Below are 22,756 nucleotides of genomic sequence, written 5' to 3' on the forward strand. Positions count from 1 at the left end.
GGATGCAGGGGTGAAGGCTGTGGGGTGTGGCTGCAGATGAGGGATTTGGAGTGTGGGAGGGGCTCAGGGCAAGAGTAGGGGTGTAGGGGGTGAGGGCTCTGTCTGGGTCTGGCAGTGGGGGGCTTGGGGTGTGGGAGGGGCTCAGGGTGAGAGTAGGAGTATCAGGGGTGAGGGCTCTGGCTGGGACTGGGGATAAGGTGTTTGGGGTGCTGGAGGGGCTCAGGGCTTGGACAGATAGTTAAGGATGCGGTGAGGGGTGTAAGCTCTGGCTGGGGTGTGGGCTCTGGGGTGGGGCAGGGCTGGGGATGTATTTAGGGTGTAGGCAGGCTGCTCCGGGACAGGGGCCAGAGAGGAGGACTCCCCCCAGCCCTTTCCCTGCCGGCAGCAGCAAGCTCTGGGGGAGGAGCCCCCCTTTCCTGTCCTCCCCCAGCAGCACACTCACCCCCACCACTGTTACTGCCTGTGCTTCTAGGGCCTCTTTCAGGTCCAGGAATCTCCCCCACGTGGTGGGTGCCGGGCGGTGCTGTGTGCACCTCCTCCCCTGCTGTTGCCCCTGAGTGTAGCCTCACTGAGGATGAGGGATGGGGCTGCCTCCTTGCCCAGCATGGGGCAGGAGCAGTGATTGTGGGCCGGGGGTTGGGAGGGGGTGGCGGTGCTGGTGGAGGGTCCTGCCGGAAAAGGGAAGGGTTTGAGGGGGAAGGGCAGGCTCAGAGTCAGTCTGCCCTGGCAGTGAGATAGAAGTCACTAGGCCTCTGCGGCAGCAGTTGCTTCAGGGAGGCAACATGGAGCTGCCCTGAAGAGACAGTGTGTCAGTGCCTCTCTGCTCTGGAGCCAGGGAAAGGCAAGCGGGGGGTGGGGGCAGCAAGTCAGGGCCCGGGGACACTCGGGAAAGGCGTGTGGGGGGCGCAGGTGGGGCCGAGTCTCCCCCCCGGGCCCTAAATATTCGTGGAGCTGGGCCCCTAGGCTCTAAATACTGCTGGTGCCCGAGCACCACATGGGTATGGAATTTGCCGCCTATGCCCATTATATCAGTGCATCTCATGCTTGCTAACATGCATCTTGGCTTTTTTCCTGTTTGTCTGGAATGTGATAACTGGAGAATGACACATCAGCTCAGTTCCAGGCATTCCACACAGGTCCCCAAAGAGCCAACCATTGGTAATGGCCAGGATGGCTTTGTCTCAGTGACGATAGAGGACTATAATATCATGTATGGTATGGGGAAAGTGAATAGGAAGTGCTATTTACGCCTTTACAGAAGACTACAATTGAGGGTCAACAATGACATTAATAGGCAGCAGGTTTAAAACAAAGTAAAGTACTTCTTTATACAACGGACATTCAACCAGTGGAACTCATTGCCAGGGGATTTTGAGAAGACCAAAACTATAACCGAGTTCAAAAGAGTATTAGATAAGTTCATGGAAGTAGGTCCACCAATGACTATTAGCTAAGATGGTCAGGGACGCAACCCCATGCCCTGAGGGTCCTTAAACCTCCTCCACCAGAAGCTGGGACTTGATAATTGCCTAGCTCTGTTCCTTCTCTCTGAAGCATTTGCACTGTCCACTGTGAGAGAAAGAATACTAGGCTAGATGGGCCATTGGTGCAACCTAGTATGGTCGATGTTCTTATGAAGTGTAAGCATAGAGGTGGATGTTCCTGCTACTCCGTGTGAAATCAGACTTGACCCAGCTATTGATTAAAATTCTGGTATCTTTCTCAAGCCTACTCACTCAGCTCAAACTTTACAGATTGGAGGGCAGAAGATATGGGTACAGTGCATTGTGGGAACGGTAGTGGAGGACTATTCAGATTTGATACCTGGTACCTGCCCCTCCAACACATCCACACTGAAGAGTGGGGCAGGTATAGGGTAGTAGGCCTCAGCTAACCCGAGCATGTACCCATATCCCTCAGGTGAGCTAGCTTGCTCAACACCTACTTGCCCTGAGCATGTGCTTAAGGGGTTTGAGTGTGGACAACAGGTGGGTTTGGGCACAACTTCAATTTGGACACAGGTAGAATCAGCAGCATAGACGTACATGATCTTCCCATGGGCTGGAATCCAAGCCCTGAATGTCCAACCCACTTGGCATTTGCCTTAGATAAAGGCAGAATGAAATGGCAAGCTGACAAGAGGGTGTGGAAAGCACAGTCAGGAAAGCCAAGGACCTCCGATTCCAGCCCCATGCAAGAGACATCGCTCATCCGTGTAAGTACTGAGGGCAAGGTACTGCAAGAGGGTCTAAAGCAAGCAAGGGATACAGCTCGGAGGGGTGCGGGGGGGTTAACACCAGATGGCCAATCCTGGGAACTGTTTGTCCAGGAGCTCTGGGGCGGTTCTATTTGTTCTAGTCCTATTTTTGCACCTGTAGCAGTTGTGGGAATTTTGTAACCAATAGGTTTGTGTCAGGGAATCTTTTGCTTCACCAACAATGGTCTAGAAGTCAGGACTCCTGGGTTGTTTTCCCACCTCTGTGACCTGAGAGAGTTCTAGTGGGTTAGAGCAGGAGGGAGTGAGATCCAGGACTCCTGGATTCTATTTTCAGCTCTGGGAGAGGAGTGAGGTGTAGTGGTTAGGAGCCAGAACTTCTGGGTCCCATTCCCACATGTACAACTATCAGTGTAGCCCTTAATTAAAAACTAGACAGTGAAATCTACTGGAGAGAGTATGTCAGAGCAGCCCTCAGTGCAGTGCTCCCCCTGTGGCAGGTCATGACCTGATAGGCACATCTGCCTCAGTTTCCCCCTCCAGTCACTCAATAACTTCATTTCAGGCTCTCTTGTCTCAATATGATTCCCCCCTTGAGGCTGGCTTATTACAACAACCTAGTCTGAATAGTCCATAACAAGAGTCCCAGACGTAGTCCACTTCTGCCCCCAGTGCAGCTACTCATTAAAAATCAAGCTGCCCCATCCCACGGTGCCCCACATACCAGCACCTTCAGCCCCAGACTCTGTTCATCCTCTCCTGTCCTTGTACCAAGATGGCCACCCCAGCCCTTCCAACAGGAACGCAGCCCTGCTTTTCCCAGCAGGAACCCACTCAGCCTCTCTTCTGGGACCCTCCCTCAAACCCGTTGGCCCTCTCGTTGTTCCTCAGGGTCCAGCTCTCCAGCCCTGCAGATATCAGCAGATCAGCCCCTCCACTGCCCTGCTGCCTTCAGCCCTCTCCAGCCCTTGTGTCTGGCTCTGAGCCAGTAGGTAACACCCTCTGCAGCTGCTGCTCCAGCCCTGGCTCGGGCACACCACCCAACAAACCTCTCTTGCTGCTCACCTACTTTCAGCCTTCTTCCACAAACCAGCTTCTGCTTCCTTCCAGGAATCCTGCAGTCGGCAGGTCTCAAGCACTTCTCACCTGAGTCTTTATAGCCTCCAGATGCTGTCCTGCCCTCTTAATTGGCTAAACAGGAGCACCTGTTTTAGCCCAAGGGTGCTGGACCTGCCAGCTGCCTTGTGCCAAGGTGATACAAAGCAAACAGCCATGGGAATGTGGCAGCAGCCGCGAGCTTGACTCAGGCATCTCAGTAAGATTGTGCAGTGCAGGGACGCCAGGCTTACCCCAGGGTTAGAGTTGCCGGACTGTCTCACACTTGCCAGTGGCAGAGGGACACTGGACTGGAAGGGATGAATGTGTGCACGTGCACATGCAATGCGGGCTTCTTGTGGCATGCAGGACTCAGACTGTGATTGTACACAGTGGTGTAGTGCAGTGTCACCTCTCTCCACTTGCTGTCTTGCTCGCCGAAGTCTTGAGGTGTACTGGTTGAGAAACAAACCTAAATATATGGACTGAGTGTAACTGATGTGACACCTGCTTGAGTCTGCAGAGAGCCTGAGCCAATTGCTCTGAGAGTGGGGGAACTGAGTGTAGCTAGGAGCGTATGGGCTGAATGCTGGCATTGCTTGAGTGACTTCTCATCTGCCACTGGTTGGGTTTGTGAACATGGAGTCACTTTGTTTCCAGGTCCAATCAGTCCTGGCTATGGGATTTCAATGGTGGCCCCATCCAGGGGTCTTCATTGGAATTAAGCCATGGATGAGGCCTGGCAAGTCAGTAATGAGGTGGCACAAAATGGGAGTATATACAAGTGCTCATCCTTTTATTAGCCTCTAAACTCCAGGGCTGCTCAGCTCCAGCCAGTCTCATACTGGTTCTATTTGGCCCCTGGCAGGGAGTGAGAGTTTCATGGCTAGAGCAAACCATGGCATCAGGACCCCTGGGTTCTACTCTTCTTCTCACAGAGGGGAGTTGTCGCCAGTGCTTAGAGCGGGGGACAGCATCAGAGCTCCTGGATTCCATTCCCAGTTCTGGATGGGGAATGGGGTCTAGTAGTTTGGGGAGGTGGGAGGAACTGAGAGTCAGAATTCCTGGATTCCATCCTCATCTTGTGGGCCGGAGCATGGGAGGCTGGGGAGCCACAAATCCCCAAACAGCAGAAGCTTAAAGCATATTCCCCTGGGGATCGGAGATGCCCCGGCTCAGAGCTAAGTTTACCCTTTTGTATGAGTCTTCTCCCTTCCCCTCCAAGTCAGCGGCAACAGTGGACCAGCCTGGGCTAGCTGCTCTTTCTGTGGCAGGGCTGGAGTCACCTGATCCCTCCCCCAGACTGTCCTGCCCACGTCAACACCCTGCTGCCCTGCAGCGTGAACTCTAGTGAGTAACGGGGCTGTCTGTGGCTCTGACACCCATCTGCAACCACCTACACTCATTAAAGAGGAGCACTTCCCTCTCAGCCTCCTGCCCCACTAAGCAGACTGAGGACCCAGCCCCACCGCTGCCACACCAAGACGATCATGCCTCTCTCCTCTGTAAGTACCAGCTGCAAAAAGAGCCCCCAGAACTGTCAGTCAAACCTGTTAGCTCAGCTGATCTCTGCAGCTGTTTGTCTGTCCCAGCTGAGCCATGCCTGTCCTAGTATCACTCTCTCATTTGTGGGGTGTGTTCAAGGGGTGCAGGGTAGCATCTGGGCGTCCGATTACTGGGCCCCCCATGAAGGTCGGCTCTTGGCATGTGTCCTTGAGTTAAATATAGTTTTGGCCAGACTGGCTGGCAGGAAGAGGAGGTCCTGTTACACTGTAGCTGGACTTGTTTCCTCTCAGTGGAGTGAAATCAGGGAAGGATATCTCTCTTCGTCAGTTACAGAGCCGCACTCTTCCCTCACAAACCAGCTGCAGAGCAAGAGGGATTTGATTGCTTAGTTGCCAGGCATCCAGACCTCCTGATCTGCGGGAACCTCTTAAATTCTGGGCTGATTTGCTCAACACTGTGACAACAGATAGGAGGTTTATCCTGCAGTGGGCGGTATGAGGCAGACAGACTTTGGGAGTTCAACGGGTTGGCTGGAAAATGTTTGGGTTTCTTTTTCCCCTCTTGGAAAGTTTTTGACGAAATATCAAGCTTTTTTTTTTATCAAAACCTGCTGAAAATTGAATATTTTTGGTTAGAAACTATGTATTTTTAGCCAAACACTGAATAATGTTGGCCCCAAAATGAACAGTTTTGAATAGGGTGACCATATGTCCCATTTTGGCCAGGACAGTCCCGGCTTAAAAGTTGGCAAGAGCAAAGGGACAAATGCACAGTTTTGCCAAAAAAAAGTGGTGTGTGACCCCTATTAGGGCATGGAGGAATATGCAGGATGGAGGGGGGGGGGCAAGCAGCACTGCCAGCCCTGCATGGGAGAGAGGGCTCAGGAGAGCAGCTTGGGCTGAGCCAGCCCTGCACAGGTGGGCAGCAGGGGGGGCTTGGGCCGGTCCCACACTTCCAGGGGAGAGGAGCGGCTCGGGCTGGCCCCATGCAGTGTCCTGTTCTCCCTTTGGGAAAATATGGTCACCCTAGTTTTGAATCAAAATTGCCAGAAACTGATTTTTTGGCCCCAAACTGACAAAATCTGAATACTGAAATCATATATTGTCAGTCAGAAACTACCAAAAGTTGAATATTTTTGGCTGAAAACTGCATATTTTTGGCCAAAACAGAGAACTTTGCAGCCAAAACTGATGAAACCAAAAGAGTTTACCTTTTTCACAGAAATAAAATCACTTTTTGGTCTTTTGTAGGAACTATGATTTTTAAAAATGAAAACTTGAAGATGAACATTTCTTTCCATGAACATTTTCGTTATGTCAAAACCCCAATTTCCCTTTTGAAAAAAACTTTTTGATGGAAAATTTCCCCCTGGCTCTTATTCCCAGCGGCAAAAGAAAATCCCGATTTTTGAGCCAATCTCGTAATGTCTCTTGCAGCTGCACTCCTGAGTTTGAACATGCGGGGTTGTGGCAATAGTGTAACATTTCTGTTTTAAAACTCATTTATATTATTTCTGGCTATTTCCCCTTGCAAGAGCCTAAACATTTCCTCTCTGTGATGGGGTTCCTGGGGTGCCGCCTGGCCTGTGGGACTCTGTCCCTCCAACCTAGGGTATCCTCATGCACTGTGATGCTGTATCAAGTTACAAATCTCTAGCAGGTCCTGCACCTATACAGCCATCTACAGACAGGGACACGCCCAACAGAGTTACATTAATGCTTCTCCCAGCCAGTCATGTACCATCAATAGGGAGGTTCCAGCCAATTCCCACCAGCTCCCAAGCCTTGTACCCCAGAACTGTACCATCCTGCCCTGGTCAGAAGCCTGAGCAGTGTAAGTTCATTACCCAGTCCACTCCCCCACCTCCCCAATGTGGAGAGGGCACAGACTAGCCTTTGTAAACTGAGCTGAGATTTCCCAAGCACTTTAACCAAAAGAGAGTTTTAGGTAAAATAGAAAACGTATTTGTTAACTAAAGAAAGATCGATTTTAAGTGCTTATAAGTGGCAAGCATAGAGATCAAAGTTGGTTACCTAAGAAATAAAATAAATTCACAGTTTAAGTTCTATAAACTAAATAAGATTTGAATGGAGTAGTGTCTCACCCTGATAGATGGTACAAACATGTCACAGATCTTCAATACACAGGCTGGAACTCTCTGCCAGCCTTGAACCACCCTCCCCAATTCAAAGTCTTTGTCCTCCAGACCTTTCTTCCAGATGGTGATTGGGGGGTGAGTGAGGCCAAGCCATGATGTCACTTCTCCTCTTCATAGTTTCTTCCCTTGCTGGAAAGATCTATGGTTGTGACATGGGTATCTACCCCCATTGGCCAAGCATTCTCTGTCCTCTATGTGATATCTCTGAGAAGTCTCCATTGTATACAGCTCCTGGGATAGTCGATTCTCTTTAATGGGCCAACAGCACATCTGGCTACTCCATTGTTGTACCTGAAAGGTTCATTGTGGGTGTTCCCAAACTCACAACACTTTTCAGTAACACACACATAGAAAAACTTCATAACTTCACATACGACAACACATACAATCCAACAGGATATTGATGTTCAACAGATCAAGGCCTTTAATGTGATACCTCACAAGGCATACTTTGTGCAAAACATATCAATTATATGACATGGGTGTGTATGGGTATTCTAGGGTGTGGCTTTGAGCTACAGTGTGTCATGCTCTCCTTCCTTGATGATATTTATGGCAATGAATCTGCCTTGCCTCTGGCCCAATTTTAGCTTTTCTTTACCAGCAATGACCTAAACAGGTTCCCCAGGAACCACAACAATCCAGTGTCCATTCATGCTACTTTGATGTGATGCAAACACCTAAGTTTCTTTTATCAATTACTCAGGATTTACATAGGTGACACATTTGAATTAGTCAAGGGGAAACTGAAATCTTAATTTCTTTAAAACACAGGAACGCTGAGAAAATAAGTCATTCTGCTTCTGAAGCTCAACGAAAATGCCACTTAAAGGGGTAAGTACTTACTGAAATGGCTTGTATATCAGAATAACTTGCATTGGGCTTGTCCTTTATTCATAGATTCATAGAACCATAGATTCCATGGCCAGAAGGGATGGTTGTGATAATCTAGTCTGACCGCCTGTCTAACAAAGGCCAGCAAACTCCCCCAGAATAATTCCTAGAGCAGAGCTTTTAGAAAAAACATTGAATCTTGAGTTCAGAATTGTCAGTCATGGAGAATTCACCAGGACCCTAGGTAAGTTGTTCCAATACTTAATTACTTGCTCTGGTAAGAAGGAACATTTCGACTTTGACAAATTGCCATTTGCAGATGGAAAAAAGTTGCATAGAATCATAGAACTGGAAGGGATCTGAAGAGGTCATCCAGCCCAGTCACCTGCATTCAAGGCAGGACTAAGTCCTATCTAGACGATCCCTGACAGGTGTTTGTCTAACCTGCTCTTATAAATCCCCAATGATGGAGTTTTCACAACCTCCCTGGGCAATTTATTCCAGTGCTTAACCATCCTGACAGTTAGGAAGTTTTTCCTAATGTCCAACCTAAACCGCCCTTGCTGCAATTTAAGCCCATAGCTTCTTATCCGATCCTTAGAGGTTAAGAAGAATAATTTTTCTCCCTCCTCCTTGTAACAACCTTTTATGTACTTGGAAATTGTTATCATGTCCCCTCTCAGTCTTCTCTTCTCCAGACTAAACAAACTCAATTTTTTCAATCTTCCCTCAAAGGTCATGTTTTCTAGACCTTTCATCATTTTTGTTGCTCTTTTCTGGATTTTCTCCAATTTATCCACATCATTCCTGAAATGTGGCGCCCAGAACTGGACACACAACTCCAGCTGAGTGGAAGAATTACTTCTCGTGTCTTGCTTACAACACTCCTGCTAATATGTCCCAGAATAATGTTTGCTTTTTTTGCAACAGTATTACACTGTTGACTCATATTTCACTGATTTTTGGCCCCAAACTGACAAAATCTGAATATTTAAATCACATATTTTCAGTCAAAAACTACCAAAAGTTGAATATTTTTGGCTGAAAACTGCATATTTTTGGCCAAAACAGAGATTTTTTTCAGCCAAAACTGATGAAACCAAAACGGTTTCACTTTTTCATTGAAATAAAAACACTTTTTGGTCTTTTGTAGGAAATATGATTTTTAAAAATGAAAACGGATCCTTTCCATGAACATTTTTGTTATGTCAAAACCCCAATTTTCCTTTTGAAAAAAAAATGTGATAGAAAAATTCCCCTGGCTCTTATTCCCAGGGGCAAAGGAAAATCCCAACAAGTTCCCAACCCCTCCACAGCCAGAAGAAGGCACAACCTCAGGTCTGCCCTGAGATTCTGCACCCTGTATGCCATAGACCTTAGCGATGCATGAACAAGCAGCCCACCTGGAGACCCTGCCCCAGGTGCCTCCTAGTGGCAGGAGAAGTGCCCTTCATAACGCACATGCCTGAGCCAAATCCTTTCTCCAGCTTCTCTTAGACCTCCAGCCTCTGAACCACTCACCCTTCTGCTTATTTTAGTGGCTAACCCCTCTTTCTGTTTAATTGCACCATCTTCATTGTACATTACCCATCTTCCCCGCATCTGATCCAGAGTCTGCTACAGCTGCAGACTGGACCAGCTGGGTTCCTTAGCTCCAGGGGCAGAAGCTGGTGCTTTGGGCTCTGGTGTTTGCCAGGACAATCCCCTCCAGCAGTTGGATCGGCCACCCTGCTATGCTCTCAGAGTCTCTGCGGTGAGGGATTCCCTGATGGAGGGGTAAGTAGGTAGGTTTGCTCCTCCCCCTCTCACTAGTCATGCTGATTTTGCTCCAACAGGTGGAACCGAAGCCTGGGGACCTGATTGAGATTTCCCGCTTCGGATACCGGCACTGGGCCCTCTACGTGGGCTACGGATATGTCATCCACTTAGCTCCCCCCAGTAAGCACCCTGCCTGGCACTGCCAATGTGTGTGTGTGTTGGGGGCGAAGCGTGAATAGAGGGTGCTGATGTACAGCTGTGCCTGGGGTATTGTCGATATTGGGGATCGAGCCTGGGACCTCTGGGTCTAAGATCATTAAGCCTTCAGGGCTTGAGCTCATATAGATGGTTTATTGCTTTAATATCCTCTTTCTTATATGTTACACTTTGTTCCCACTGTTAAGACTAAACACTACTTGGGTGTACGGCAGTGTCTGGTTGCTGCACACACCACAGGTCACAGGCTCCCAAAGGGAAGACCCACAGGTGCCAATCCCAGCTGGACCTGCAGAGTAGGCAGGGCTGATCAACAGGATGCCATAGCCCAAGGCTCATCTTAAGAGTAGGAGAATCATATGATTCCATCCCCAGAGAGGTAAAGGCACGAGGCCTGACACCTGAGAGGGTACACTGGGGACAAAGGTGCAGCCAGCCCTGTAGCTGGGACACGTGCCCTACTTGGCTTCGTCTGAGACACATCCCAAGTGATGGAAACTCCAGGGAGGGATGGAAATCCCAAAGTCCATCCAGATCTGTTAGCACAGGGTCCATGTGTTTGTTCCGGATCCCCAGGTGAGGTCACCAAAACTGGATTCTCCAGCCTGATGTCCGTGGTGGCTGATAAAGCCGTGGTGAGAAAGGAACCCCTCTGGGCGGTAGTGAAAGACGATGACTACTGGGTCAACAACAAGCATGACAGGAAGCTGCCCCGGCGGAGTGTGGACCAGATTATCCAGGAAGCAGAGTCTCTGGTGGGGAAGACGATGCCATACAGTGTCGCCAGTGAGAATTGCGAGCACTTCGTCACCAAGCTGCGCTACGGTGTGGCCAGGAGTGACCAGGTGGGGGCGGAGTGGGCCCTGCTCTGTGTGTGTGTGTGTATGTGTGTACACACACATGCCATGTGAGGCCCTGCTATGTGTGCCCATGTAACCCACACAGCTCCTGGGTGTGGTGTTCTGTCCAATCTAGTGATACCGAGCCCACTTAGAGATTAATGAGTCTGCTCTTACACACAGACCCCATCCGAGATAGGTGCCCTGTCGTGCTGGGCTTTACACAGACACACAGCGAGAGACAGTCCCTGCCCTGATGAGTTTACAATCCAACTAGACAAAGGATGGGAAGGGAGGCCCAGAGCAGGTAAGGGACTTGCCCAGGGCCAGGAGTAGAGCCCGGAATACAACAAAGGGGACCAAAGACTCAGCACAACTCCTGAACCACAGTTACGCTGCCTCCACTGAACTGTGGAGATCGGATGCCTTAAAATGGACTTTAACTCAGCATGGTCCTTGTGCCATTTACTGCTGTGTTTAAATCCTCCTGGGGTATCCAGGGCCTCCTGACCAGGTCTCTTCTGTACTTTGCAGGTCCGAGATGCCATGGTTGCAGGGGCGGTGGGGATCGTGGGTGTAGGAGTCCTTCTGGCAGCTGCTACATTCATTGGCTCATTGCTCTCTGACAACAAGCAGGAGGATGAATAATGCAAACATTGGCCTGGGCCAAAGACCAGAGCAAGATTCATGGGAACTGATCTTTACTAGCTGGCTTAGCTTCTCACCTGCTTTCTTCTTTTGGATCACTGCCTTGGGAGTTTGTTCTAATGGTTAATCATTGGCACTGTGAAACATTGGTGCCTTATTTCTAATTGGAACGTGTCTGGCTTTGACTTCCAGCCATTAGGTCTTGTCCTGCCTTTCTCTGCTAGGTTGAAGAGCACTTTAGTGCCTGGGATTTTCTCCCGTCATGAAGATCCGTATACAAAGTAATCAAATCACTTGTCAGCTGAAGCTAAACTGATTGAACTCTTTAAAGCTCTCACTGGCAGGCATTTTTTCCAGCCCTCTAATACATTTTGCGGCTCTTGTCTGCACTCTCTCCAATTTAGCAACATGAATGTTAAAGCAACTAGTGGTTTTGGACATGTGGGACATTCTTGGTGAGTGTGTGTATAAATCTGGCCAGAGAGATTCTGCAGCGGATCTACAAGCTTGCACCAGCCCTAACAGATTGCCTGGCTCACGCTGAACCACATGTCGTTAAAGAAATAAAAGCATTGCTCACATGGCTGACACTTGGGTACGACCGCTCTCTGAAGGCATTAGACACAGGCGTGTTTAACAAACGCTCCAGAGAAGCTGCAGGTCAATAATATTGTCTTGTGATATTTGTTGCTTTTCTTCAAGCCCTAGCTCCTGGAGTCATGTGAGTATGAGGCAATCTCAGCTTTCAAAAGGTTTCTAGCCCTCCTTTGTGCAGAGAAGGGCTTTAACCATGAACACCATGACACTAGTTGGCAAACACAATGAACCCCAATAGTTGTACTTGTTAAAAAGAATTCACACATCTCCTGATCTTGGGTGTGGAGAGTTGACTCCATGGTTTTGAATGTGATGATTTGGGGCTGACAATGCTAGAACTTCCATCAGCATAATTACTGCAAACTCCAGTTAGTTCCCTGATTGCTCAGTCTGGGCCATTCCTGTGCGTGCACCTGAGCTTTGTTGTACTGAGGGGAGACCCCAGCAGGGGCACCAATCATGCAAATTATTTAAGTGCATACTTAACTATAAGCATCCAAGAAGTACCATTAACTAGCTGGGCATGGATCAGACCCGCTGCCCAAACAAAGGAATGGCTCATAGCCCATTTCCCAACCCACTGAGCCAGCCAGCCAGTCCCCCCACCCTAGGACTGGATTGGAGCTGCCACCCTTGAGAAAGGAAAGACCCTGTATCCCATTCCCCAAATCCCTGAGCCAACCGTCCACCCAACTTCAGGCTGGATTGGAGCTGGCACCCCCTAGAGAAGAAAGGGCCCAGATCCCATTCTCTACCCCCCTGAGCTAGTCAGTTCCCCACCCTGGGGCCAGATTGGACCCAGCACCCACTAGCATTTGACCCACTCACAGCCTGGGCCACTCTGAAACCAGAGCCCGCATGTAAGGTCAGTATCTCACTTTCAGTTCCCTTAGCTGATTCTTTCCTGAAACCATGTGGCTTGTTAGAATCTGAGCAGCAAATGTCAATTGGCCGAGTCATCAGATACAGAAGGAAAATACATTCCAGGCCCTGGTCCCTGGTGAGGCAGGAAGCCAGTTTCCCAGCTTCATGCTGGACTGGAGCTGGTGCACCCTAGAGAGGAAAGGCCCCATCCTCCATTCCCTGCCCCCCCAAGCCAGCCAAGCCCCTTGATGAGGTAGGATTGCAGCTGGTGCCCCTGTCCCAGATCCAGTGGTGTTCCTGTCCCTGGCTACTTGCCAGGCTGCCCTGGGGGGAATCCCAGCCTCTGGATCCCTGGGTATTTTAAGCTTCCCTGGGTCTCAGCAGGCTGCAGCCATGTTTCCTCCCTTGGCCTCTGTGGCACATTGCCTGGGCCCCAACCCTCAGTCTGTCATCCCTTCACAGAAACAGAGCCCTTCAGCTCTCCTGCCTTAGGCCTCTGCCTCTACTGCTGACCCCAAGACACCCCAGTTGCTTATTCACACCTCTCCCAGACTCCCACAGAAGGTGTGCGCCTTCCAGCTCCCCATGAACTCCCTCAGGGGCACACGGTAGGTGTAGCACATAACACAGACACTCTGCACACAGTTCTGTGACACTGTTGTTCCTTCCTTTTATGCACACGAGAGAGACACAGATTCACACAAAAATAATAACCCCGCCACGCATGTCCTATGCCTTAGGAGTACGGGGGCCACCAGTGTTCATATAGGCACGGTCCCTCTGCCTCAGCCAGCTCTGCCGCAGCTTCCCTCTCCATAAGCCTGTGAAAAATCAATGCACAAAGAGCAAACAGTGCAGCTCCTGTTCTTTATAATCTTCCAGTCTCTGGTCAGGTGACTTCCTGGGAAGCCTCAACAGGGAACTCCCTTGCCAGGTGACTTTCCCCTGACAACCAGTTCTCCAGGATGGGAGTGCTTCCCTTCTGAATAGCCGAGGGTCAAGTTTTAATGACCTTCCATTGTTAGGCCTTCCCCACCCCCACCCCCGTTGGAATTTTGGTTCATCCTGGAGGTGAAAGTAGGGTGACCAGACAGCAAGTGTGAAAAATCAGGACGGGGGTGGGGGATAATAGGAGCCTATATAAGAAAAAAACCCCAAAATCGGGACCTTTCCTATAAAATCAGGACATTTGGTCACCCTAGGTGAAAGGCCACCAAGGAAGGCAAAGGGGCTGCACCTTCCCCATGGAGTTTGCCACTTGGGAAAACTACGTGCAGAGAGCTCAGAATCTCACCCAGGATCTCTCAGCTGTACAGACAGATTCCCGAAATTATCACAGCATGGCACAGACACTCAATGTAGATGCAAGCGGGGGACTGGTCCCGCTATTGTGGGCAACTTTCCTGGCTTATATACTCCCCCGGTGAAATGGGCTAGTGAAAGGATGTGAGTCCTCGCTTTCGCTCCCCCAGAGGCCTGCCTGATCTCAAGGGCTTCCCCTCCACACTCCTGTGTGGCAGACTCTTCGGAACCCCAACAAGGCTGGGCCCAGAATTCCTGGGGGCTCAACCCCCAACCTTGTTGTGGTCACTTAGGGCAGGGGCTAGGGTGTCCCCACTCTGGGGTGCTCTCTCCACTGGACTCTTCCCTGACCCATTGATCATAACACACAATTCAAAACTAATACAATTTAGCAAACAGCAACCAATGTAAAAAGCAAGGGAAAGATGGGAAAGGTGAAAGGAAACCCTGTCCCTCCGCCCTGTGGCACGGGGACACCACAACCAGCCGTCTCTGGAACGTAAGGGCCATTCGCAGCCTGTCCCTCCCCTGTCCCAGGCCCCTGCCTAGATGCTGGCTGTGCTCCAGGGGTGCAGCAGCTCAGATACTTGTTCTGGCGATGGCCACACGCCCCCTGGCGCTAGGTGGCAGGACCCTTCTTCCCCTGTGAATCCCCCCTCCTAATCCGGCCTGCAAGACCTCCTGGCTGGGGGCATCTCCCTGCACTGGCCCGCTGCCCAGGGTCCCCCTCGCTCTCCCCAGCTGCTCACCACACCTGGCTCCAGCCCCAGCACTGCTGCCACTACGCCTGCGCATCTCTTCTCCCTGGCTCAGCTCCACCATGCTCTCTCCTTAGCTCGCCCCTCTGGCCAGGCAGCTCCAGGTCACTGGGAGGACAGGACCCCCTATGCCTCCTGACTCCCTCATTGGGCTGCCTGCCTTGTCAATCAGGCTGACCGGGAGCACTGGCTTCTCCCCATTGCCCCTGGGGACTGTCAGTCTCAGGGTCCTGATTTCCCATCAACCCTTCCCCTTTTTTTTGGTTCTGGGAGCTGGCCAGCCAATACCCCCTCCCCCCCGTTTTAGTAAGGCTGGGGGAGCAGAATGAGCAGACAATGCATAGCACAGACACATGGAACTGAGATCAGGACCCCCATCATGCCAACTGCTACACAGATCCCCGCCTTAGGGTGGGGCCCTGTTGGGCTGCTGGGCACTGCACAGACATCAGTGAAGATCAGGGTCTGTGTTGGGCCAGGCACTGCACAGACGCACAGAGAGGATGTGCTCTGAGGACCTTACAATCTAAATACACAAGACAGCCAGAGGAAGGATTATTTTTTAATGGGACATCTCAGCACAACAAAAATAAGTCTGCTCGCAGAGCTGTAAGCTGGGAACTAGCTGCTTTTTCAAACTACATAGTTCACAACAGCATGGGGAGGAAAATGCCCACCCACTCAGACAGGAGGAACGGAGAGATGGAGCATGGCTCTAGCCCATAGGACTCTGGGTAACCCAGTTAATATAAAGTTAACTTTACTGATTATTATCCACGTTTTGCCATTGGAGACACAGGCAAGGGGGAACCTATGATTCTCATAAGGATTCAAAGGCTTTCCAAATTAGAATGCAAGTATTCCAAGACTTTTCAAATGAGGCAACGACAATTCCAGTGGGATTTGGGGTGGTAACTTCTTGACACTCTTTTGAACATCCCTGTTTAAGGCCTGCACACCTCACAGATGTTGTATCAGCATCACTTTGGCTGTTGGGGGGTGATATTGTTAACAATACTGGTACAACCTCTGTGTGCATGCAGTTAGACCAGTATAAAGATGCCTTATTCTGGTATAGATTACTGCCCTGCAGGAAGCGGACTAAGGAAGCAGGGAGGCAGTGTGATCTAGTGGTTAGGCCTGGGACTCAGGTGGCCAGGACTGCCACTAACCTGTTGGGTGACGTTGGGCAAGCCACTTCTTCGCTCTGTGCCTCGGTTTCCCCACCTGTAAAATGAGGGTAATTCTGCAGAACTGCTTTGAGAGCTATGAATGCCAAGTGTCACAGAAGAGCTAGGTCCTCTCTGCTACAGATCTAAGGCACCTCTGTAAATGCTGAGCAGAATAAACTGTTCACTCACCAGACCACTGGGGGAAATCCCCCACAAGGGTGAGCAGCTGTTACCTGGTAACCAGAGATGGAGCAAACAACCCCCTGTGATGTCATGATAAGTCCTCCACATCCCCCTCCCCAACAGACAATGTTACATTAACCCACTGCAGGGAAGGCGTGAGTGCCTCCTACAGGTACTTAGTGGTGGACAATCCAAGGATGGAGGAGGTGTATAGCTGAGAAGGAGGTTGGGCCAGTGGGACTTAGGTGTCCTGAGCTTTGATCCCATCTCCTGCGTAGTGCTGGGTAAATTGCTTTGGTCCTGGGTTTTCTATGAGAGACAACGTGGTCTATTGGGGGCAGGGAAGTGACACAAGGAAGCACTCAAAGCCACAAAGCAGAGCCAGCTAATCGCTTCAGATGTCCTGAGCCTCAGTCCAGCACCCTAGCCACTGGGCCCACCTGCTTCTGCTGTCTTGGGGGTTGTTATCAATGTGGTACATGCCTTTGTTTTAGCTATGCCAATAGGAAGCCCGCAATGCGACCAAGATGAATGATGAGACGCGAAATAATTCCACCTCCTGCATCAGGGTGAAGATCCCCTCCGTCCATGTAAGTGCGGTCACATGCCCAGCCATACTCATGACTTTTGCTCATGATCTGGATAACGGTGAGCCCTGAAGTCAGTGGCACTTTCTGGGTCCTGTGCCCTCTAGTGCCTTCTGCAATGTTTGAGCCACAAAAAGCCACCCAGGGAGAGCCAACCCTTCCCCCACGTAGCTCCACTGGGATGAAATAAATAAACAAGGTTATGGTTCCCTTGTGCTGAGGTTTCATGGGGTCAAAGCCAACCTGCCAGCACCCCATTAAAGAGCATGGGATGCTGCATTAATAGGTCACCTAGCAATGTCTGCAGGGATGGTGCTCTTCATGACCCTCCTCCCCCACCAATATTATCTGGCCCTATCAAGGAACCCCCAGTTAAAGCCAGCAACAAGATCTGCAGGGATGAGAATGGAAGCTGTGGGGAATTAGGGACATGGGCCAGATACTGCTATCAGAGAACTGTGGAGTGACTCTGCTTAAGTCAATGGGGTTAGGGCTAGATACTGCTCTCAGTACCCCTGGGGTAGATCCAGAGTCACCCACTGACTGCAATGGGGGTCAAGGCTGGATTCTGATCTCAGCTCTCCCTGGGGTTCCTCTGGAGTCACCCACTCACTGCAATGGAATCAGTCCTGGATTCTGATCTCACTTATGTCTGGTGTAAATCCAGAGTAATTCCAGCAAATTTAACAGGAATAGGGCCACCTTCTGATCTCATAAGAACATAAGAATGGCCATAGTGGGTCAGACCAAAGGTCCATCCAGCCCAGTATCCCGTCTACCGACAGTGGCCAATGCCAGGTGCCCCAGAGGCAGCGAACCTAACAGGTAATGATCAAGTGATCTCTCTCCTGCCATCCATCTCCACCCTCTGACAAACAGAGGCTAGGGACACCGTTCCTTATCCATCCTGGCTAATAGCCGTTAATGGACTTAACCTCCGTGAATTTATCTAGTTCTCTTTTAAACCCTGTTATAGTCCTAGCCTTCACAACCTCCTCAGGCAAGGAGTTCCACAGGTTGACTCTGTGCTGTGTGAAGAACTTCCTTTTATTTGTTTTAAACCTGCTGCCCATTAATTTCATTTGGTGTCCCCTAGTTCTTATATTATGGGAACAAGTAAATAACTTGTCCTTATTAACTTTTTCCACACCACTCACTGTTTACCCCGTTTACCCCTTTCTCCAGATGATTTATGAATAAGTTGAATAGGATTGGTCCTAGAACTGACGCTTGGGAAACACCACTAGTTACCCCCTCCATTCTGAAAATTTACCATTTATTCCTATCCTTTGTTCCCTGTCTTTTAACCAGTTCTCAATCTATGAAAGGATCTTCCCTTTTATCCCATGACAACTAAATTTACATAAGAGCCTTTGGTGAGGGACCTTGTCAAATCTAAGTACACTATGTCCACTGGATCCCCCTCGTCCACATGTTTGTTGACCCCTTCAAAGAACTCTAGTAGAGTTCTCCTGCACTCTAGTTCATGTAGCATAATTCCGCTGAAGTCAATGAGGTTGGGGCTAGATCTTGCTTTTGTTTAAACTGGTCTAAAACTGGAGTAACTGCAGATTGATAGCAATGGAGGAAAAGTCAGCGTCTTATCCCACTGGAAACCCATGGTGTTACTCCAGATTGATAGCACATTCTGGTCCTCCTTGTTCAAGTGTTCTTGATGATGCACCTTTCCTCTTTGGAGAGCCCTTTCCTATGTGGCCACAATTTATCAGGACTCCCTAATGGCAACGGATCCCCATTATCTCCTCTCCCAGGTGGAACTCAAACCCGGTGACCTGATTGAGATCTTCCGCTCATGCTACCAGCACTGGGCCATCTACGTCGGCGATGGCAAAGTCGTCCACCTGGCTCCTCCTTGTAAGTGCCCCCCTTCCCTAAACGGGGAGGTGTGTTCTGCTGGAGGCTGAAGGTGGGTCCCTGCCATGGGAGTGCCACTGCATAGGAACCTCTCTTAGGGTTTTCTACCTGCAGAGGAGCCAGTGCTCTGTGCAGGATTTGGGGATTCCATGCCATGGGCGCTGCAGCCCTTGTGTGCCTTGGAGGCCAGCTGCATGGACGTTCAGCAGTAGTGACTGCCATACAGCAGAGTGTAGTACTGCCTGCTGGCACTAGGGGGAGCTGGAACTGCTTTGGCCCTGAAGAGTGCGGTAGGGCCTGCTGTCATTGGGGGACTCAGTGCTCCAGCCTCTGGAGGCTGCACTACCCCAGGGCCGGCTGTCACCTCCTGCGGGGGAAGGGGACTGGAGGCAGCACAGGGTGGAGGTGCAGAGCAGAGACTGGCTGTATGCAAAGCTTCGTGCTGCCTCTGCTCCTGGTGGGTGGGTGGAGGATGCCTATGTATCAGCCACTGTCCCCAGCCTCTAGGGATGCAAGGAGAGCTTTGGGGAGATGCAATTTTCCCCGGGCACCGTGGAATCTTCCTGCATCATAACCTGGCTCAACGCCGACCCAGTGGATCTCGCTCTGCCCCACCCAAGGTGAGCACCCCATGGATGGCGTTGCCAGCGTCCTGGCAGCCCTGTCCGACAGAGCCTTTGTGAAGAAGGACTGGCTGGAGGACGTGGTGCGCAAGGACCGCTACCGGGTGAACAACAAGCACGACGAGACGCACCCCCCGCTGCCGGTCTCCAAGATTGTCCGCTGGGCCGAGGAGCTGGTGGGGCGCGAGATGCCCTACAACCTGACCAGCCACAACTGTGAGCATTTCGTCATGGAGCTGCGCTACGGTGTGGCCATGAGTGATCAGGTGGGTGTGAGGGGGAAGGACAGGGCCTCACGCCAAATCGATTCCACGCCGGAGCATCTCAGCAGCTACCTCTGTTCCTCTGTCTTGGTGCCCCTTCACAGCCCCAGCTGGCCACCACCTTTCCTTTCTGTATTGCAGCTCTGCATTAGTAGCGAGGGGCTGTAGGGGTGGGTGGGGGAAAGCAGGATTCATGCCCCTAGGGCAGAAGATCTTGTCCTGTCCTGTGGCTTCCCTGGATTGGGCTTTTGCAGCAAGTGCTGCTTGATGTCTCATGGGCTGGCCGGACGTCTCAGCTCCTTCCTTCATTTCTGCCTAGGCTGACCAGATGTCCTGATAAAATCGGGACTGTCTCGATATTTAGTTGTTTGTCCCCATTTGTCCTGATATTTTGTCCAGGTCCTTTTTGTTTTTGCTTCGGCAGCAGCACTCCTGCTTTTTTTTTCTCCTATGTGTCCCAGTATTTTGTTCTTGTCATCTAGTCATCCTATTTCCACCTCGCTTGCCCCAAGCCTGTAAATGACCACACATGGGAAACCCCATGTCTGACGGGCACTTTGTTCTGTTCTGCAGGTCACGGAAGCTATAGCCATGGGCACTGTGGGGGTGATGGGCGTGGCGGCAGCTGTGATCAGATCCATGGCTCAGCGACGCAAGCATCGGAAGGAATAGTGGCAGATGGAGGGAGTGGGGTTCGTACCCGCACTGGCTTGGGGCGATTAACCCGGCTCTCATCCTTTATCATCAGATTGTTTTCAGTGCAAGATGAAAGCTAAATGAGATTTCATGAACAAAGCTGCCCCATAGATGATGCCCAGTTGTATCCCAATAAACTCATCTTGAGACCCCTGCATCTTGCTGGCTGGGCTGAAAACATACAGAAATGTGGCTCAGAGCTTGGTGCGTTGTGCTGTGATTTCCCATCTTCTCTCCCAAACTAAGCCGAGCTGGGCTGGCTCAGTGCTTTCACAGATGAGCTCCTGGGAAATTGCACTGATTCAACAGGAGATGTTTTGAGTGAGGTGATCCCTTTCTGATGAGATGTAAAACCAAGATCATAATCATGAAAGATCCCAAGGCACTTTTTTGAAAGAAGCTCTAGGTTTTAACCCTTGTGCCTGGTCAAATTCCCACTGGGATCATTTCATTCTGTCTTCTTACATTTTTCCCTGTAGTTTCAAATGGATGCAGAACTCACTCAGCTTCCTTAGCTGGTGGGTAGTATTGCTGTTAAACACTTGTAGTGTTCCACTCCAGAAGCAGCTGCATCTCAGTGCTGGATGAGGGATGTCTGTATAAATAACCCCCGTGCCTCACCTCAGAGATGGCTTCATCTCAGCTTTGGGTGGATAAACAGCATCTGCCCCCTACCAGAGACAGCTGCATCTCAGCATCGAACAAACAATCCCCGTGTAAACAGCAGTCATGTTGTATCCCAGAGGGGGCTGGATCTCAGCACCAAGAGATCCCTGTATAACTAGCTGCAGCCCAAAGCAATGCCATTGAGCTGGGTGTAAGAACTCACTTTGCTCATCTGAAAATGTATTATTTAAAAAAGAAATCCTGATTTTTGAGCCAATCTCATATCTCTTGCAGCTGCATTCCTGAGGTTGAACATGCGGGGTTGTGGCAATAATGTAACATTTCTGTTTTAAAATTCATTTATATTATTTCTGGCTATTTCCCTATAGCGAGGCGGTGTGGTCCCTCACCCCCCCAGAGAGGGACAAGCCTCTTTGGATACCAAAGTGTGCAGAGCCAGTGAGTCCTGCGCCCACCCCTTAGAGGTCAAGGTGCAGGACAGGAAGTATAAAAGCCCATCCCCAGAGCTCACTTGAGGAGCAGTCAGCAGAGAGGCCATGCCTCCGGCTTAGCTCCTCTTTGGGTGACCCTGGTGACCTACGGCGGACCCGAGGACTGGCCTGACCTGCTGATGCCCAATATTGACCAGAACCTGGAGGCGCTGCCCAGCCTGCCCCTTGCCAGTTACCCAGAGGACCCCCATAGTGCTTAACCCCTGGAGGAACTCCCCGACCTGCCCCTCGCCAGTTACCCAGAGAACCCCATGGTGCTTGACTCCCCCTGGAGGATGTCTGGACCCAGATACCTCCAGAGGGAGAGTTAGGAAGTAGCCTGGGGGCAGCTGACCAGAGTCTGGCTGCAGCACAGCCAGAGCCCGTGTCAGTGTGTTGCAGCCAGGATCCCTACTGACGCAGCAGCAGGCCTTCTGCCGCTGCTAGGGCCCTGGCTGGGACGCAGAGGATTGGGTGGGCCTGCATCCCCCCTGCTACCCAACTTGTAGGTGGGAGTCTCCCCCTCCTCCAGGCTGCTCTGAGCTGAGAGGCTGGGCTGGTTGTTTTCCTGCTTTGCTCAGCCCCTGCCTGAGGGCCTGAGCCATTGACTCTCTGTTGCCACACCCTGACCCAGGGCCTGGGCCTGCTAGTTAAATACTGTTGCTCAGCCCCTGCCTAAGGGCCTGGCCTTTACCTCGCTATTGCCTGCTGACCACAGGCCGGGTGTGAATAACTGTCTGTGTTTGCCTCTCTTGCTGCCGCGGCGAGAGACTCCCGTGGCCAGGCTAATTCTCCGTCCGCAACTGGAAGGAAGTAGCGAGGCAGTGTGGTCCACCGCCACCCCGGAGAGGGGTGAGCCCCAGCCACCCCTCTACATTCCCCTTACAGCACCCTGAGCATATTCTCTCTGTGATGGGGTTCCTGGGGTGCCACCTGGCCTGTGGGACTCTGTCCCTCCAGCCTGGGGTATCCTCACACACTGTGATGCTGTATCAAGTTACAAATCTCTAGCAGGTCCTGCACCTATACAGCCATCCACAGACAGGGACACACCCAACAGAGTTACATGAATGCTTCTCCCAGCCACTCATGTACCATCGATAGGGACATAGGCGCCGACTCCGTGGGTGCTCTGGGGATCGAGCACCCATGGGAAAAAATTAGCCAAGCTCCCCCCCACTGCCTTCCCCCCCCAAATGTGCTGCATCCCCACTCCTCCCCCTCCCTCCCAACGCTTCCCGTCCCCCCACCACCTAACAGCTGTTTGGCGGCGCTTAGGACTTACTGGGATGGAGGGGAAGGAGCGGGGATGTGGCACGTTCAGGGGAGTAGGCAGAGAGGGGCAAGGACTGGGCCTTGGGGGAAGATGGTGGAATGGAACCATGTCTCATCCTGATAGATGGTACAAACTGGTCTCAGCTCTTCAATGCACAGGCTGGAACTCTCCCTCCCTTTGACCACCCTCCCCAG

The 22,756-nt window shown here is 51.0% G+C and overlaps 3 protein-coding genes across 4 annotated transcripts in view; all 3 read left to right on the plus strand.

Annotated features, from left to right (window-relative positions):
* Positions 1-11,820, plus strand: part of LOC127053831 (phospholipase A and acyltransferase 2-like) — a 38,951-nt gene extending 27,131 nt beyond the window's left edge. The window contains exon 5 of the mRNA XM_050959148.1: positions 11,511-11,820. The gene's annotated coding sequence lies outside the window, so the exon portion shown is untranslated. The remainder of the gene's footprint in view (positions 1-11,510) is intronic.
* Positions 2,150-11,518, plus strand: LOC127053265 (phospholipase A and acyltransferase 3-like). Of its 2 annotated transcripts, XM_050957644.1 has the most exons (6): positions 4,640-4,660; positions 4,741-4,815; positions 7,749-7,808; positions 9,644-9,746; positions 10,359-10,627; positions 11,156-11,518. In XM_050957644.1, the coding sequence occupies exons 3-6, from the start codon at positions 7,794-7,796 to the stop codon at positions 11,267-11,269; spliced, it is 501 nt and encodes a 166-aa protein (XP_050813601.1). In that variant the 5' UTR covers positions 4,640-4,660; positions 4,741-4,815; positions 7,749-7,793; the 3' UTR covers positions 11,270-11,518. The 2 variants fall into 2 exon arrangements, with proteins under 2 accessions (XP_050813602.1, XP_050813601.1); XM_050957645.1 differs by lacking the exons at positions 4,640-4,660; positions 4,741-4,815 and adding an exon at positions 2,150-2,215.
* Positions 11,821-18,471: 6,651 nt separating the features above from the next.
* LOC127053832 (phospholipase A and acyltransferase 3-like) lies at positions 18,472-20,165 on the plus strand. Its single transcript, XM_050959149.1, has 3 exons — positions 18,472-18,607; positions 19,228-19,496; positions 20,067-20,165. Exons 1-3 carry the CDS (start codon positions 18,472-18,474, stop codon positions 20,163-20,165), a joined length of 504 nt encoding a protein of 167 aa, XP_050815106.1.
* The last annotated feature ends 2,591 nt before the right edge of the window (positions 20,166-22,756 follow it).

This window comes from Gopherus flavomarginatus, chromosome 6, assembly GCF_025201925.1.
Source record: "Gopherus flavomarginatus isolate rGopFla2 chromosome 6, rGopFla2.mat.asm, whole genome shotgun sequence".
In the NCBI taxonomy this organism is placed as follows: Eukaryota; Metazoa; Chordata; order Testudines; family Testudinidae; genus Gopherus; species Gopherus flavomarginatus.

Excerpts from the sequence above, each read along its gene's own strand:
- LOC127053265 (XM_050957645.1), top strand. Across the intron at positions 9,747-10,358 it reads CATCCACTTAGCTCCCCCCA|GTGAGGTCACCAAAACTGGA; the intron begins GTAAGCACCCTG and ends CCGGATCCCCAG. Across the intron at positions 10,628-11,155 it reads GTGTGGCCAGGAGTGACCAG|GTCCGAGATGCCATGGTTGC; the intron begins GTGGGGGCGGAG and ends TGTACTTTGCAG.
- LOC127053832 (XM_050959149.1), top strand. The coding sequence starts at position 18,472 with ATGGCAACGGATCCCCATTATCTCCTCTCCCAGGTGGAACTCAAACCC. Across the intron at positions 18,608-19,227 it reads CGTCCACCTGGCTCCTCCTT|GTGAGCACCCCATGGATGGC; the intron begins GTAAGTGCCCCC and ends GCCCCACCCAAG. Across the intron at positions 19,497-20,066 it reads GTGTGGCCATGAGTGATCAG|GTCACGGAAGCTATAGCCAT; the intron begins GTGGGTGTGAGG and ends TCTGTTCTGCAG.